At 41.1% G+C, this 18,876-nt stretch overlaps 1 protein-coding gene across 2 annotated transcripts in view; it reads right to left on the reverse strand.

Annotated features, from left to right (window-relative positions):
- The window catches only part of LOC122798078 (corticotropin-releasing factor receptor 2), a 1,424,487-nt gene that overhangs the window by 1,124,474 nt on the left and 281,137 nt on the right, over window positions 1-18,876 (reverse strand). For both annotated transcript variants that reach the window (XM_044066741.1, XM_044066740.1), the window contains exon 3: window positions 4,155-4,240. In XM_044066741.1, the coding sequence (XP_043922676.1) occupies window positions 4,155-4,240 (86 nt within the window). The remainder of the gene's footprint in view (window positions 1-4,154; window positions 4,241-18,876) is intronic.

Raw genomic sequence — 18,876 nt, forward strand, 5'->3', positions numbered from 1 at the left:
TCCAAGTAGACTATTCTCTATCTGTTAAACCTAGCACTTGCTCCTACAGTACTTATTACCTTGATACGGCACTCTTGTCATAGATAGTACCCCAAAAGGTAAGCCCCCACTTCTCGGTCGCCCACGTCCCCCTGAATCTTTTTTTAAAGTTTTTGTCTATCCTTCTAGCATGTCGAGGGATCAGTTGCTAGTGTCCTCTCCTGCTCAGCTGGTGAACCTGGGAATACTGAGGCAATGTTACAATTGCCTCATGTACACAGACAACCCTCTCCTCCTCCCACAAAACACAAATACATGCAGAGATGCAACTATACGGCCAAACTGGAGGCTGAGCTCTCTCAACACAGGACTGGCAAGACCAGTCAGGAGGAGAAGGTTACCACACACACTATAGACCCAGTCTCACATAGCACCATTACAACCTCAAATCATACACATAAACACACAAAGACATACTCAGAGGCTCCGATCAAAAATCTACCAAAACAGCAGAGGCCACCAAAGCAGACACCCAAACAACCACCACCTCAGAACACAACACCTGCAACACATAGACCTCACAGTCAGAGTGTCAAACAGTCACAGCCCTTAAGGCCAAACACAATGCCAGACACACTAGTCATTGGTGACTCCATAGTCAGACACACTGAAGTCCCGCTCACCAGACTGAGTAAGGAGAAGGTCACAGTAAGCTGCCTGTCGGGCGCTAGAATCCGCCACATAATGCAAGCACTCAGGTCTCTCAACAGCAAGTACAAATATGACTCAGTCATTGTCCACGCTGGTGTAAATGACCTGAGACGTACCTCCTTGGACTACATGAAAAGAGACATTGAGGAGCTCTCTGACTATGTAGCCCAGGCAGGTATGACCCTGACCTTGAGCAGTATCCTACCTTCACCAAGAGTGATGCCACAATACAGAGATAAGATGATCAGCTTTAATAATTGGCTTAAACACTGGTGTCATTCAAAGGGATCCAGTATCTGTCTGCCTGGGATGACATGCTGGACAAGCCACGCTGCTTCGCAGGGACGGCTTGCACCTGTCACCCTGGGATTCCGGATATTGGCAAAGGCTCTTGCCACCCCATAGTGCCTTTTTAGGCAAGGCTCAAATTCTAAACCTACCTCCCTAGAACACAAAAAGGAAAAAACTAAGGGTAATGCTGCTCAATGCCAGAAGTCTCAATCTCAAAATGCACGCACTCGAGGCCCTTCTCAGTATGGAGAACATCGATGTCTGAGCTGTGACAGAAACCTGGTTCAAGGCTCCTGAGAGCACCCCAGCGCTATCAGGTTTTACCTCATATCATGCGTTCGGCCCCAAAATCCGGACAATACCAAGAAAGGAGGGGGGGTATCCATATTCATTAAGGACACCCACACCTCAAGACTGGTGGCAACGCACGATGCATCGGAGACCATCCAGGTGCAATTAACCATAGGCAAGACTGCTCTGCAAATTGTAGCATGTTACAGGCCACCCTCACAAACTCAGGAACCTCACATGGCCTTCCTGAAAACACTAGAGGGGATAAATGTATCACCAAACACCATCATACTAGGTGACTTCAATTACCCTAATATAGACTGGGAACACTACTCAAGCCCAAACACCCTAGCCCAAAGTTCCTGGAATTCATAAACTCAAATGCCATGGAACAACTAGTCACCATCCCACAAGAGGAGATAACATACTTGATCTCATCATCACGAACATGGGAGCACAATGTTCAACACCGGAAGTATACCCCTCACTGGTGAGATCAGATCACAAACTAATCTCGCTGGAGGTCCTCATTCCACCCCACCTGAAATAAAAAGACCACAGTAAAGAACTTCTCAAAAGCCGACTTCACACTTCTAAAGACTAGTGTGGTCTCCTTTAAGGCCCCGAGCCGGCAGAAAACAGTACTCAAGCCGCTGAATCACTTACAAACGCCTTCTACCAGCACCTGCAGGACTGCATGGATAAGGCAATCCCAAACAAAACAAAGACTCTTAGTACCAAAGGCAAGCGTCCAGTCTGGTGGACCCCAGCCATAAACAAACTCTACAATAAAAGGAGGAAGCTACTACAAGATAGAGCAAAATCTTTAAAAGGTAAGACACCCTTGATCACTATAAGTAAAAAACTAAGAGCTCTCATAAAATCATCCAAAGCAAATTTTGAGAGAAAAATAGCTAAAGACTCAAAAGACAATCATAAGGCCTTCTTTAGCTATGTTAGAAACCTAGGAGGAAACTCCCAGATATGCTCAGAACTAGTTCAAAATGATGTGAAGATTACTGATCCTACAGACATTGCCAACATACTGGCTGACAGGTTCAGTGCAAACTCCCCTCCCCAAAGGAGAGATATCTATACCAAAGCGATTGCAGCCCCAAACATCTCCAGCGCCCAAGTGAGAACTGCTCTCTCCAAAGCAAAAAAACACAGCATCCATGGGACCTGATGGTGTCCCCGGCTGTGTGCTCCACAAACTCAATGAGGAATTAAACCCACAGCTAGGACAGCTGTTTAATCAAAGTCTTACCTCTGGATACGTACCCAGGGAGTGGCGCACTGCAACTGTGGTCCCACTTCACAAAGGCGGTGCCTCCACCGACCCTGGAAATTACCGCCCATTAGCCTGACAAGCCTTATCTGCAAAGCCATGGAGAGGATCATAATGGACCTCATAAATAAAGACATAGGAATTTGCAGACTTTGGATCCAACCCAGTTTGGCTTTGTCAAAGGCAGATCATGCCTTTTAAACTTGGTTGACTTCTTGAAACAGTCACCAAAGCCATTGACGAGGAAAGGCAGTCCATACAGCCTACCTCGATCTGGCTAAGGCCTTCATACAATACCCCACTCGGGTATCATTGAAAAACTCATCAGCTTAAATGTTAACCCATACATCACAAGATGGGTTGCAAACTGGCTGAGTGACAGAACCCACAGGGTCAGAGTTGCTGGCGCCATGTCAGACTCAAAACCTGTCACAAGTGGTGTCCCACAGGGCTCAGTCCTGGGCCCACTCTTGTTTGGCATCTACTTTTCCAGTACAAGCAAACACAGGAGGGTTATGGCTGACAAAGTTTGCAGATGACTGCAAACTGGCCATAGTAGAAAACACATCTGACACAGATATCCTTCAGAAGGGTCTCACAGAAACGGATAACTGGTGCCAGAGCCACAGCCTGAAGTTAAATGCCAAAAATGCATAGTCATACCCTTTGGGAAAAACAAGGTTACCCCTAGCTACCAAATAGGTGGCAATCCACTGAGCACAGAAGAAGTTATCAGGGACCTGGGGACCCAGGTTGATAGTAGTCTGTCATTCGACACCCATGTAGCTAAAGTAGTTAGGAAGACTTTCTACATTGCCCACCTTATCATGAAGGGATTCTCATCTAGATCAAGGGAGGTCATAGTCTCCCTTTACTCATCACTCATCAGACCAATGATTGAGTACAATACCCCATTTGGGATGTATCTGACCTGACACCTGCAGCAGCTGGAGAGGCCACAAAAGTTCCTCACCAAAAGGATAAAGGGTCTCAAAAATCTGTCCTATGCTGCCCGACTGAAAGAACTCCAGCTCTATTCAGTTACCGCTTGCTCAGAGGTGACCTTTGCCTAACATACAAGGCCATGTCAAACCCAGATTTGATGAATATGCTTCACCTCAAAAAATCTAGATCCATCAGAGCCACAAGTGCGGGAGACTTAAACCTCGACACGGCTATTAATAGGACGTGCTGGAGGGATAGATTCATCACCCAAAGACTCCCTATGCTGTGGAACAAAATCCCGGTACATGTGAGGCAGAGCACCTCGCTGGCCTTGTTCAAGAGAAATCTTGACCAATGGATGGGAGATCGCAGATATACCCCAGGGATTACCTCAGTGTCACTGCTCGACAGAGGCACAGCAAAATAATGGGTATAGTTCCCCATACTAAAGGGGTGGCATAAGCCACAAAACGATGGGCTAGGCTTGTAAATGCCCTCGGGCAGATAGCCTAGTATGAACCTATGAACCTATGAACCTATTAGGCTCTGAATCCAACCAACAGATTATTCCTTGCAAAAATGTTACCTCTCTTAACAGTAGTATTCAAAAGACATAACTCAGAAGAATAAAAACAAGGAGCTCACCAACCTTTTCTTCCAAGATAGGCTCACACTGAGAGTAATTGACTCGAGATGCCCAAGTCCCATTCTCCAGGCACTCTCTGTATATATGTCCTGTATGAAATGAAAAATCTTCACTTAGCAAAAAACAAAGCAACAAAAGTATTTTGGTCAGTTAGGTTTAGTCCACAGTAACAGCAAAGGAATGCATTCTGGCAGCATGGCAACATAGCATCTAGCATTTTTTTAAGATATGCAGCCTATTTTTCCCCATGTACATTTATTAATATTCCCAAACAGTAGTTCAGCTACTGGAATGAAAGATAAACTTTATTTAGAACAAGGCAGTGCAGAGTGTAACGTCAACCTACACAAAATAGACAGTATATAAAAATGAACTAATTTTCCATTTAAACAGTTTACAACTTACCTAGCTTTCTAACTTTTAATATGTTGTGAGGACAGAAAGGACACAACATATATATATATATATATATATATATATATATATATATATATATATATATATATGTATACATACATACACACTATCCCTCTTGAGAATTAAGTAAGACAGTTATCAATAGTAATGTAGAGTTAGGTTGACTGTGGACCAGAGGGGGTAAAGTCCTGACTAAACCCAAGATAGACCATGTTAGAGAAGTGAAAAGGGAAGCTGGAAGAGCTGAACACAGGGGTAGCAGGCAACAGCATTTGTTGGCTCACACATTCTGGAAGGAGGAAGACACTTTAACCTCACTGCCAGACACAACCACAGGAGTGTAGGGGCACATCTGGTAGCACAGGGATGTCTTGGAGTCTTTGCACTGCATGGAGTCGAGAGGATCAGTTAGGAGCATGAATCAGCTTCCTCAGGCAGCAGCAGACAGTGGAGGTCATGGCTGCATTGGGGATAGGCTAGACCAAATATGGGAGTGACATTTGCATGATTTGGCAGAATGACCCACCTCCTAACTCAAAACTCTTACTACATGGAAGTGAATTCACTGAGGAGGCCCACCTTATGCAGACACTGAAAAAGTCACAGAGTTAGAGATAGGGATTTGTTACTCTTCACTTTTCTTTGATCTGCTACACGGCACAAGGAGATTTGTGTGGGCCAGCCCTCAGGTACTTACTCCAGGTTTGTGGTGTGAGTTAGGGCAACCATGATTTGAAATTCCTATGTTAATTAATCCTAATCACAAGTTCCTGGGTGATGTTATTTAAAATGCAATGAATGCTTGATTACAGATTTGCACTGATGAGAAAGTACAAGGTGCAACTGTGGTCTGTTTTCCAATATTCATGATATTCATTGTCCTGGTGTTTTGTTTTTTCATTTATATATATATATATATATATATATATATTTATTTATGTGTGTGTGTGTGTGTGTGTTTGTGTGTGTATATATATATATATATATATATGTGTGTGTGTGTGTGTGTGTGTGTGTATATATGTATATATATATATATATATATATATATATATATATATATATATATAGATAGATAGATATTCCTATTACAAGAATGTTCACTACTTCAAACTTGTAATAGGAACCTCACTTCTGCAAAAGTTCACTTTAACGAAAGTGAACTTTTGCATAGGTGCACTTCACCAGAATCACCACAGCACAATGGAGGACATAAAAAACAAGCTATGTCCTCCACTATGGTGCGATAGTCATGGACCTTAGGGTTAGTGCATGGGTTAGGGTAAGGGGATAGTTAGTAAAGCTATCCCCTTACCCTAACCCATGCACTAACCCTAAGGTTCATGACTATTGCACCATAGTGAAGGACATTGCTATGTCCTTCACTGCGCTGCAGTCATCACGGACCTTAGGGTTAGGGCACGGGTCATGGTCCTATGGGCTATCCCCTTACTATGACCCATGCCCTAACCCTAAGGTCGGTGAGTACTGCATGGAAGTTCAGTACAACACCCATTCGTTGCACTGAACTTCGCATAAGTGCACTTTCGATTAAGTGCACTTTCTCTGCAGTGAGCATTCCATGCACTATTATTGAAAATTCGATCTAGTGTATGGAACCCATATATCTATATCTATATATATATATATATATCTATATCTATATATATATATATATATATATATATATATATATATATATATATATATATAGATATAGATATTCTATACCAGAATCTACACACTTTACGAAATGTCATACTTTAGGTACATTAAAGAAAATAATCAATACAGTTATATATCTACATTAATTCAGTTTATTCCATTTATTCCATTTGTTCATAGAGCAAACATCTCTTTAAAAGAATTCCTGTCGATCTTTAAATCTATATCCATGCCCCAGTCACTTGTTATTCCAGTTACTTGGTGTTAAAACATTATTTTTAAAACTCTCCAAAGTTAAACTTGTGATTCACTTATCTTTTCTATCACATGATACACATTAGAAGAATTGATCATAATGTTTTGTTGTATCAGACTCTGCAAATTCTGATAAAAATAATGTGCTTTGCTTATCTATTTTTGTTAACTGATCTTTTAACACTATTTTCTTTTCATTACTTCTGCTGCCTACACATAAAGCTGTTAACATTTCATGCCAGTTCTGCTTTATGTGCACAAATTGATCCATACCATATGTGCTTCCTGGATGCCATGCAAACCTGCTGAAGACTGCTAAAACAAATGTTCAACCCAGAGAGGCAAGCAGAGGAGTTCTACAGTCCTGGAATGGCATTATTTCCCAACAGGCTATCTGTTACATTGCTTCATGTTTGTTCTTGTATTTGTTGACATTTGTTTACTGTGAAAGTCCGACTGGGTATGAGACCATTTTTAGCGGAGGCCCAGGGAGAAAAGCTTCAAGCTACACACTAAAGAGAACTAAAAAAGTTTGAACAATGGTTGCAAATATTAAGACAACAATAAAGTAGCACAATATGTGAAATAAAAGAAAAGAAAAATAAGCAAAATGTAAAGGCAAAGAATAAAGTTGACCATACATTATATACAAGATAGAAGAGAGCCCCTAATGTGCATGTTACATGATGATACATGAAATATATATAACAGAATAAGTAATAGGTCATAAAAGCCATATACTTTTTCTGCAGGAGAACTAAACAGTAAATTTCAGTCAAATTCTGAGATACATAAAGGTTAGTGTAAGAATATAAAGAAAGGACATTAGAATGTTAGGGAATTAAAGAGAGATGAGGCTAGAAAGTAGGTAAAGTAGGAGCAAAAGTAGGTTATATCAAGAGGAAGTCTATTAAGAGTGGGGAAGAAGGAACAGAAAAGAGTACTAAGATGGCAGGCATGGAGCATGGGCAGGTCCAGTTATCGGTTAGATGTTCTCTCAGCCTAGACTTGAAGGAATAGTAGTGGGGTATACCTTTGATTGCTTCTAGAATGCTATTCCATGATTTGGCAACACAGTGAGAGTACAGACTATCCCCATTAGATCGATTAGGTTTGTAAATAGATAGTAGATACTTGTGACAGGAGCATAGATCACAAGATGGACTATAGTAGTGAGGATATAGTTTGCGAAAATGAGGAGTTGTACAGTATTTTGTGAGTTAATGCTAGTTGATTAAAGGTGAGAAGGTGTGGTAGTTTGAGCCAATTTAGGGACCTGAGATCAGAGCAATGGTGAGAGTAGTAGGCCTGCCCTGTGGCAAATTTAGCTACTTTAATTGATTAAGTTTTGCTTTTTGGGAAGAGTGAAGATTGGTTAGGATAGGTGAAACATACAGAAGGGAGATTTAGAGATAGGTGGTGGCAAGGGTTACTCTTGTGGTGTTGGAGATGAATGTCTTAGTCCTTATACATAGTGCCCAATTTTTGAATTTTTTTTTCATGATGTTGCTGATATGTAGGTCAAACAAGATTGTTGTCAATAGTTACACCTAGCAGTTCTGTATGTGAAACCACATTGATTAAAGTACTTTTTCAGAAAAGTAATAGCAACGTTGGAGGCATCTGGAGAAAAGTGTTTTGGTAAAACTGTAGAAGTGTAGTTTTTTTGGTTTAAGTAGTAAATGGTTGTTGGTGAGCCAAGACTCAATGGAATTGAATGCTTCTTGCAGAAAAACTCTGTAGATGACAGAGAGAGTCCTGGAAGAGTATAGTAATATACTCATCAGCATACTGAATTAGGTTGGCTTGTCTGATGGCAGTATTAAGGTGGTTAATAAAAATGTTGAAGGAAGTGGACCTAGTAACAAGGCCAGGGATACCCCAGTGCTAACAGCTAAGTACAGAGAGAAGTTAGAGTTCCACTTGACAGATAGATATCTGTTAGAGAGATAGCTAGTGAACCATTGTAAGGATGTCAAGGTTAAGTCCCGCCCTTGTGGTTCTGAGGGATCTAGATTTTTGAGGTGAAGCATATTCATCAAATCTGGGTTTGACATGGCCTTATATGTCAGGCACAGGTCACCTCTGAGCAAGCGGTATGAGACTGAATAGAGCTGGAGTTCTTTCAGTCAGGCAGCATAAGACATATTTTTGAGACCCTTTATCCTTTTGGTGAGGAACTTTTGGGGCCTTTCAAGCTGCAGCAGGTGTCTGGTCAGATACATTCAAGCGGGCATTGTACTCAATCATAGGTCTAATGAGTGATGAGTACAGGGGGACGATGACCTCCCTTGATCTAGATGTGAATCCCTTCATGATCAGGTGGGCGATATAGAAGGTTTTCCTAACTACTTTAGCAACATGAGTGTCAAACGAAAGGCTACTGTCAACTTGGGTCCCCAGATCCCTGATGACTTTTTCTGTGCTCAGTGTAGAAGTGTAGTTTTTTGGTTTAAGTAGTAAATGGTTGTTGGTGAGCCAAGACTCAATGGAATTGAATGCTTCTTGCAGAAAAACTCTGTAGATGACAAAGAGAGTCCTGGAAGAGTATAGTAATATACTCATCAGCATACTGAATTAGGTTGGCTTGTTTGGTGGCAGTATTAAGATGGTTAATAAAAATGTTGAAAGGAAGTGGACCTAGTATAGAGCCTTGGGGTACCCCAGTGCTGACAGGTAAGTAAGGAGAGAAGTTAGAGTTCCACTTGACAGATTGATATCTGTTAGAGAGATAGCTAGTGAAGCATTGTAAGGATGTTTTGGTTAAGCCCAAAAGAGATAGTTGAGACAACTGTTGGGGGTAGGAGACAGTATCAAAGGCTTTGGATAGACAAAGTTTACTGAGTCACAAGCTTTACTGACAGTGTCAGTAAAGGATAGTAGAGCAGTGATAGTGCTGAGTGCTGGTCTGAATCCATGTTGGGTGGGACAGAGAAGGCTGTCAAATAGTTATTGAAGAAGTTGTTTACGGATACATTTTTTCTAGAAGTTTTGATAGTGGTGAAAGAATAGCAATTGGCCTACAGTTTGAGATTTCTGTGGAGGTGCCACCTTTGTGAAGAGGAAGAATGAAGGATTTTTTTCCACAGGGAGGGGACATGAGACTCCTTGATGGCTCTATTAATGATTACTGGGACACGGTAGGCAATTGAGTCAGCAGACATTTCCTGCAGAAACTAACAGGCCATTCTCTGGTACCCTAGGACAGCAATTACTTTACCAGTAAGGACAATGCAGCAGGATCCTACCCCAGGCTTTTCACAGACATTGCATCTCTGGCTGCATTCAGACCGATGAGATAAAATCTTTATCGCTTAAATCAAGTCATTTAATTTCAGTCTATTTTTCTTAAGGTTAGCTGGGCTGAGGTTAACCCCTTTCCCTTCCAGTATCTTCTGTTAAAATGTATATATTTCATCAGTTACAACAATACAGTTTGACATACATGTATATTTCTTCTCTGTCCAGTAGGACCCACTGTTGAAATATTTTTAACACAATTAACTTTACGAATACATTTTAACACAAGCATCTGTACAAATCAGTTTGATATTCAAATGACATGTAATTCTTTACAAAACTCCAGCTAGCTATACTGGCATATGCTACACATATACTGCCCTACTCCCTCTGGCACAACTGACACTAATTCACAGTATCACAGTACGGACATGTTAATTGTGCATCAGAATTGTCCCTTCCCTGTGCACTGCCGCTTATGATGCTACTTCATGTAGCACTGTGTGCTTCTTGTTTCTGAACATGTTCATCATATTGTTTATCCATTTTGGAGTTAGCTGACACATACATAAAGCATTTTTGTGGACTACTCAATGACTTTGTAAATATCTATAAACTTTTGATTGTACACATTTTAGAATTTGTAGTTTACAAACACACAATAAACAACAGCTAGTAGATAACTTTTTATAAGCCGCTTTGCTGGAAATTTGCAAGCATTAATATAATCCTTTAAGAACACAAGAAAGATAAATGTGCTATTACATAACAAAAATATCACTTTTAGTTGCAGTGGCTGTATTTTTAACACACGAGGATTCAGAATAAAATTATTCATCTGACAAGTTAAATGTAAGTGACAGCACTTTAAATTATAACTTCATTATTACTAAGATTTTAGGTATCAGTGTATAACATTTTTGAATATAAAAAGTTAATCTAGTGATAACATACACTAAGGAGTTAACTTTTCTTGTTAACCATATATTAAATGGTTTGCCTTCTATCTGCTTTAAAAATGTAATCTCCAAATGCTTCTTTAATGCAAGAAAAAAATGCCAGGATCTGTTTTACAGTGGCAAATTAAGTGAAATTTTATACCTGAAGCTGTATTTCTACAGCTCCCAAAAAGTTTCTTCTCATAGCTTGCGCCAGACTTTCAGTGATTCTAAGAAATAATCTATGTAGTAACAATTGCTTCAGCATGCACAGTGAGGAAGAATCAACAGGAATTCTGTAAATATCTAATAGGAACTTTGCACTTTAAAGTCTGGTGAATCATGATAAAACAGACCATTTCTTAACAATCACACAATACTCTTTGCTTAGTCATACTTCAGGTTTTAATAAAACTGAAAAGAAAGAGCAATATGCTGGCTTAAGTTATTATTCAATGTTTTTTTCTCTTCCAAATCTAATTTTCAGAGATATCAGAGTTCCTCATCATTCCCTTCTTTGCACATCACACTCATTTATCAATTTAGATTTAAAATAATTTTCATATTCTGTTGCACACCTTGAAGGAAATAATTCAGTGAAGCCCTGTGGCATGAAATTCATCACACAGTTATCACTTTGAAATGAATAACACTTGTCATTCTTACAATTCTGAAAATCATTAATGAATATATATATATATATATATATATATACACACACACACACACACATATATATATATATATATATATATATATATATATATATATTTGTTAAGATGGCTATTTCTTAAAAATGTGTAACTTTTTCCAAAAATCTTGTGGGAGTCTCATTATAAGTAAGTATTGTTTTTAAAAAGCTACTTCCCTATCAGTGATATGGTTTATCTGTCTTTTTTAATTTACTGTGGGAAGTGTCCAAATGTTGAGACTTTTTGGCCTTCCAAACTATATTCTCATTCTTCTCAGCATGTCTCATTATTTTGCCCACCTGAACAGTCAGTACATCTAGTTATGTCATCAGTGGCTCACAAATGTTTAACAGTGAGTGTAAGGTTATATGTAATCTTTCAGTAACACTTTATAAACCAGAATATTATAGTCTCAATGAATATTTTAGAATTTTTGTTACTGTCTGCAGTAAAGGCTTATCAATATCAATGTCTTGCCAATGCAGTTGTGATGGTCTGATGAGCTGCAAAGAACTTGCAAAAAAACTTGTCCTGTACCTCTGTAATACATGTTTCATTCGCCCCCCCCACACACACACACATGCACTTATCCACCCAGTGCTGTTGAGTTGCATCTGACTCCTACAGAGAGAGACCTTGTGAACTGTTATCTGTTTTCACTAGCCACAGAATTCCCTAGGCAAGTAGGAAATGAGTAAAGATTTTAAGTTGGACATGTTAGTCTTACTTTGTGTTACTTTTTGTGCTGTAGGTGGGCAAGTTGTATTATGGTTATAGTGTTTTGGGGATATATTTATCTTCTTTGTGCTAAATGAATATACTTTAAAATGAAAGGATAAATACTTTCATTCTAGCTTACTATTTCCATAAAAATTATAATCTACTGAATGCATGTTTTACTATGTTTCTTCCATTTATCTATAATATTCTATTACCTTGTATTGTTTTCATATAGTACATTATGTTACTGTATCTCTCATTTTTTTTTGCTATAACTCCTGGATTGTGGCTGAAATAGTTTCTTTGTGGATCAGCCCACTACCCTAGTCAACAAACTAAAAAAAAACAGACATATAAACCATCTACATAAATAAAGTTGTTTTATTAACAGTACATAGCAGTACATCATATACAGCTATCTGATTAGATACAGCATTTTTTTACATACTTCAAATGTTTATTTTGTAGTTCAGTCAGTGTAGTATTCATATATTTTTTTTTTTTAAATAGACATACCCTTGGATTCTGAAAGAACCCCAGTGTTGTCAATAATAGCTGATGCAAAAAGGTACTGTTTACACAATGTAAGACTTTGCAATTCAAAGACATGTCAACTGCAATGAGGAAAAAACTCATCACTAGCTAATTTGCAGCTCTCTAAAGCCACCTTAACTTCCATGAGTGCAAACCAGCACTTTCCTGTGTCAGTTAACACTGGTGACTCCTCCATCACTTTGGCAAAAGTATCCCCCATTCACTCTCCCACACACATATAGATGCCCCCCCCACACACACACACATACATCTCTTACCTGTCCCCCATTGTGTCTTCTTATATTTTTGTACATACCCTCATAACTCACTGAGCTTCACACTTCATCAGTAATGCCAGACATTAGAGTTGCATTCTTCACGGGGTTTGCAAGGTCCACAGTGAAGGTAGAGCTCTTGTTCTATTAACTTTGTGAGTCCCATTAAATATTCTCCTTGGTATCATCTAGTGCTCCTCCCAGCTTTATAGTGAGGCCATCTACCACTGTCCCTTGTAACTCATGGTGTATTGCCATCATTGAATCATGCCAGGCAATAGACTGTCATACTTCTTAATACGTTAAGAAAATAACTACACTAGATTGCCTATTAATGTGTTAGATAAAGGCAGTTACTTTCTGTGCAAGGGTGCAAGGTTCACATTTTTTTCTCCCAGTGTACTGTATTATTTTTTTATACACTTAGACAATATTTGAATAATATCCCTGGTGTACAGTGGTGGTGCAAAAGCCTAACATCCTCTCTAGGTATGGTAAAGGGACATGGTTTGAATCTTCTTAAATGCCTTTATGGCAAGATACACACAATAACCTGGTTTCTAGAGTTCATGTTTTTCACGCTTCAAATTATTGTTTTATTTGTTCAAGTGCCTTAAGTCGCAATATACAGAGTATCATTGGTGTCTAGTGTCTCCCTGAATTTTCTCATTAGTCTATAGGAGTGTGGAGGTATGACAGCCCCCCACACCCATGCACACACACACATTGATGCATATACACATAGCAAAAATAAAAAAAAAACATTAAACAAAACCATTACATACATATTAAGAATCAAAATGTAAAAAAATCAATAAGAAAAGCATCATATTAAAAAAAAAATTAAGCAGAGAAATAGTAATAAACACTACATTATGGGGTGAATTCATAAAGTTTACCTTGAGGTGTATACATACGGTAGCATTGTTACCTCACAGCAAGAGGTTCTCCCATTCGATTCTCGGCTTGGCTTGGGAGTGCCTTTTTTGTGGAGTCTGCATGTTCTCCCTGCAGTTGGGTAGTGTTCAAAAGACATGCGTGAGTAAATGGCGTGCCTTCGTTGAAGGTTGGGCATCAAGCTGGCACCTCGGCGTTTCGTAAAAATCTACTGCCAATCATTAGTGGACCAGAGTTCCGCTGCGGCGACCCCTTACTGGGAAAAAGCCGAAAGACAAACAACAACAACCTTGAGGTGTATACATAGTGTCTTCTTGAGGTTAAGACATTGCTGCAAGCCATGCATCTGTCTGAGCATCTGAGCAGAGTGTGTGAAAAACAATTCAAAACAGGAACGAGACACCTTGTTCAGATCCACTCTGTTGATGATCCCCTCAATGAAGCAAAAGTTAACAGTATGGACTCATTGATAAGCAGTCTTGTCAATGTCAGCTTCTTCAAGGGTACTCACAGCATCTGTGCCCCCATCTTTCAGGAGATTCATGCTTCCTAATTTTATTCAAAGCAGAAATATGTCTGGAAGAAGTGATCTCTTCTACCAAAAAGTCTTAAAGGACACCCCAGATCTCCAGGCATACATCTCAATTGTGCAGAATTTTGAAGAATGTCCAGACTTATGCCTCAAGCTTTTTTTGGTCTGGTCCTCATAAAATCTGTGCTTTTCTGGCCAATCATTGAGGATTGGAGTTACTAAGCAATGACTGACATTTGAGTTTCAGAGTTTATTTCATTTAGAAAATACATTCCACTGCAAAATAAGAAGTTATGTACCTACCATAATGTTCCATGTTAGTTGTCTTCTTCTCGCCTTCTTTCTTGCTGGATGGGTTCGGAGCCGATCCTCGGCTCCGACTCGGCCAATACTAAAGCTCGAGAGCTAATTCCACCAGCTCGAGGCTCCCCTATATCCCACAATGCTAGGCGGTAACTACCCAGATCTCGTTTGATAGCTAGACCAAGAAATTCTAGTCTCCATAGTATGGAGAAGGGTAACCCACTTCTATATAAACCTGAGTGTAAGGTATCCCAGACCTAACAAAAGGAGAAATAGAGGTGGTAGAACGTGTGGGAATGACAACTTCCAGAGGAAGATCACAAAATGAATTCCTATCGGTCTGTCCGGGCTTGGGGGAAGGAGGTTGGGACGCAAGAAAGAAGGTGAGAAGAAGACAACTAACATGGAACGTTATGGTAGGTACATAACTTCTTAATGTTAAGTTGTCTATCTCGCCTTCATTCTTGCTGGATGGGACCGCGTCCCTAGCACCTTATCCCGGGTGGCCTATCGGAACAGACTCTTGAGAACAGTGGAACCAAAGTTGGCACGGTTTCTGGAGACCATGTCCAATTTATAATGTGAAATGAAGGTATGAGGAGAAGCCCAGGTGGCTGCTGCACAAATGGAATCTATTGGCAGCCTATCCTGAAAAGCTACGGATGTAGCTAATGCCCTAGTTGAATGAGCTCTAGGTCTTGAAGGTAGTTTTTGATGTCTGATCTCATAGATGAAGGTAATTGTAGAGGTGAGCCATCTTGAAAGGGATACTTTAGTAACTAGAAGGCCCAATTTCCCTTCCGAGATGAAATAGAAAAAGCTGATCAGATTTCCTGAATTGTTTAGTCCTGTCTAAATAATATCTAAATTGGCGGTGAACATCCAGAAAATGTAGCTTTTTTTCCGACCTGTTGGAATAGTTAGGGAAAAAGACGGGGAGATCAATCATTTGGTTTAGGTTTGTTTGAGAGGAAACCTTAGGTAAAAAGGATGGATTAGTACGGAGGGATACCCTATCTTTGTGAAACACTAAGTAAGGAGGATGACTGCACAGAGCATGGAGTTCAGCTACCCTTCTCGCTGAAGTTATGGCTACCAGAAAAAGTGTCTTTCATGAAAGCAACTTCAGAGAACATGAAGCCGCTGGTTCGAAAGGGGGAAGGATTAAGGATGCCAGAACCAAGTTCAAGTCCCATTGAGGCGGGGGATCTTTGATTGGAGGTTTGAGAAGAAAAACGCCCCTTAAAAAGGCTTTGCAGAGCTTGTGAACCATGATGCTAGACTCTGAGACACCTACATGATAATTAGATATAGCAGCCAGTTGAACTCTAATGGTAGATGAAGAAGAGCCTAAATGAAAGAGTTCTGCTAGAAAGTCTAGAATAGACTGGATAGGTGCAGTGAAGGGATCTATATTTTTTGATGTTGCCCAAAAGGAGAAGCGTTTCCATTTGCTATTATAAATCTTCCAGGTAGAAGATTTATGAGAGGCTATCAAGATATCTCGGACCGAGCGAGATATTAAGGGAAGCCTGGCTAAGGTCGGAATCGGAGAAACCATGCTGTGAGGTTGAGAGAATGAAGAGATTGGTGCAGCTGGCCCGATTGGTGGGTCAACAGATCTGGCACTGGGTCCAGATGCCAAGGCTGCTCCAAAAGGTAACGATGAAGAAACGGAAACCATATCTGTCAAGGTCAGTAAGGGGCAATGAGGATCATTGTCAATCTCAAGGCGATGGCTTTCTGAATTAGTTGAGTTATCAGTGGAAAAGGGGGAAAAGCATACAGAAGTCCCCGGGGCCAATCGTGGACTACAGCGTCTCTGGTGGGATGGCCTGGTAACGGGAAGAGAGTGAAGAAGTCGTGACACTTGCTGTTTTGGGGAGTAGCAAAAAGATCACAGCAAGGCTGGCCCCATCTTTGGAATACTTCTTCCAGTACTGATTTCTTCAGAGACCACTCGTGGGGCATGAGAATTGCCCTGCTCAACTTGTCTGCAATCACGTTGGACTTCCGGAATGCGTTGCTACCAGAAAACACTGAGAAGAGATCACCCATTGCCAAAGTCTGAGTGCCTCTCGACATAAGGGGTATGATCTGGTTCTGCCTTGTTTGTTGATGTACCACACTACGGACATGTTGTCCGTCTGAATTGCAATTGTCCCTGTGGGAAAAGAGTCGTGAAGGGCTTGCAATGCTAAAAGCACTGCTCTCATCTCTAAGACATTTATGTGCAAGTGGCACTCGAAAGGTTGCCACGTGCCCTGGACTGTCCTGCCCTGATAATGCCCCCCCCCACCCGATCAGGGAGGCATCTGTTGTCAACGTGGTGACTGGGGGGGATGAGTGAAGGGTCTTCCTTGGAGAACCTGAGGTGATGTGATCCACCAAGACAGTTGATTCTTGCATGACTGAGTTATCAATATGGTGTGGGACATCGGGAGCTGTTGGAAGGACCATTGTGTAAACAGCATCCATTGGAGGATCCTCATGTGGAAGCGAGCTAAGGGGAGAAGGGGGATAGCTGCTGCCATGAGTCCTAATACCTTCAAAACTAGTCTGGCTTTGACTTTGTTGCATTGCAAGAGAAGGAAAACTTGCTTGGATGTCTGACACTCTTTGCTCTGTAAGTCTGGCTGAAAGATTGAGTGTGTTTAATGCGCCTATAAAGGTAATAGATTGACAAGGCGACAAGGCAGATTTTTCGAAATTTATTGAAATGCCTAGAGCTTGGCAAGTTTGGATAGTGAAGTCTCTGGATAGAAGAAGTTGATGTCTGGTGGTGGCAGTAAGGAGCCAGTCATCTAAATATGGAAACACCTGGAATCCTTGACGTCTCAAGTGAGCCGCGACCACTGCCATGCATTTGGTAAACACTCGGGGGACTGTAGTGAGACCAAAGGGCAGGGCTCTGAACTGGTAGTGACTGGCTCCCAGCCTGAAGCGGAGAAATCTCCTGGAGCATTTGCTCATCTTGATATGGTAGTACGCATCCTGAAGATTTATCGAGCACATTCAATTGTCCTGACCCAAGAAGGGTAGAATGGACTGTAGCGTGACCATCCGGAATTTTGTTTTTCTGACATACTTGTTTAAGTTGCTGAGATCCAGTATGGGTCTCCAGTCCCCTGTTTTTTTTGGTACCAAAAGAATTTGGAGTAGATTCCGGATCCTTGTTGGTCTGCCGGGACTGATTGGATAGCTCTTTTTGATAGCAGCTTTGAAATTTCTAGTGCTGCTTGTTCCCTTAGACTGGGTGGAACATCTGGAAGGGATCCTTTGGGTTGGGATGGAATGTGAATAAGGAGAATTTTGTAACCCTCAGATATGATCGACTGAACCCACTTGTCTTGTGTAAGGGAAAGCCAGGCTTTTGGGTACAGGGATAATCTTCCCCCGACTGCCTGCGAAGGTGGACAGCCGGGCAGCTCCTCAGGGATGCTGAAAGGGTTTATCAGAGAAAGTTTCTCTGCTACCCTAGTTTTGCGGACCTCCTCTGCCTCTAGGGCGGCGTCTATTGTTATTCCCCCCTCTGCCTCTAGAGGGGAATCAACCTTGTGCGTCAGATGAGACTCCCTGGGTTTGTTTGCCGAACCACATTTTTCCTCCCCTCTGACCTTTGGGATAAGGCCTAGAAGGGGTAGAAAAACAGACTCCCATGGCAGAGAGAGTCTTACCTTCCACCTCGCACCTAGTCAATGTATCCTTCACCTGAGGACCAAACAAGGATGATCCATCAAAGGGGGAATTGGTGGAGGACGCCTTGAAAGGGTCTGCAAAGTTGCACAGCCGCATCCAGGCGTGATGTCGTAAGGCAACGCCTGTGCCTGCGGCTCTACTCGCCCCATCCGCAGCATATGAGATAAGCCGCATGGAAGAGTTAACGATGGAGTTCAGGGTTGCCAACTGGGAGTTCATTCTGTCTTGGAGGCCCTCAGCTGTTGGATCCTTTATCGCTTCACTCATATCCTTGAGTAAATCTCTCTGGAGACGAGTGAAGTGACATAAGTAGTTCAGCGACCGCATTGAAAAGGTCGCTGATGAGAACATCTGCTTACTGTACCTGTCAATGGTCCTAGATTCCTTATTAGGAGGATGGACAGGTACCGAAGGATCGGCTAACTCCTTCTTAGTGGCCGTGGCCACCACCATGGCATCGACGGGGACACCTTTAGATAAAAAATCTTTATCTTTAGGGGCAGTAATAAACTTTGACGGCCTCCTCGGGGTGGGTTCCACTGAATCAGGAGCCGTCTA

This window comes from Protopterus annectens, chromosome 3.part1 (genome assembly GCF_019279795.1).
Source record: "Protopterus annectens isolate FY-2018-M chromosome 3.part1, PAN1.0, whole genome shotgun sequence".
Taxonomy (NCBI): Eukaryota; Metazoa; Chordata; order Ceratodontiformes; family Protopteridae; genus Protopterus; species Protopterus annectens.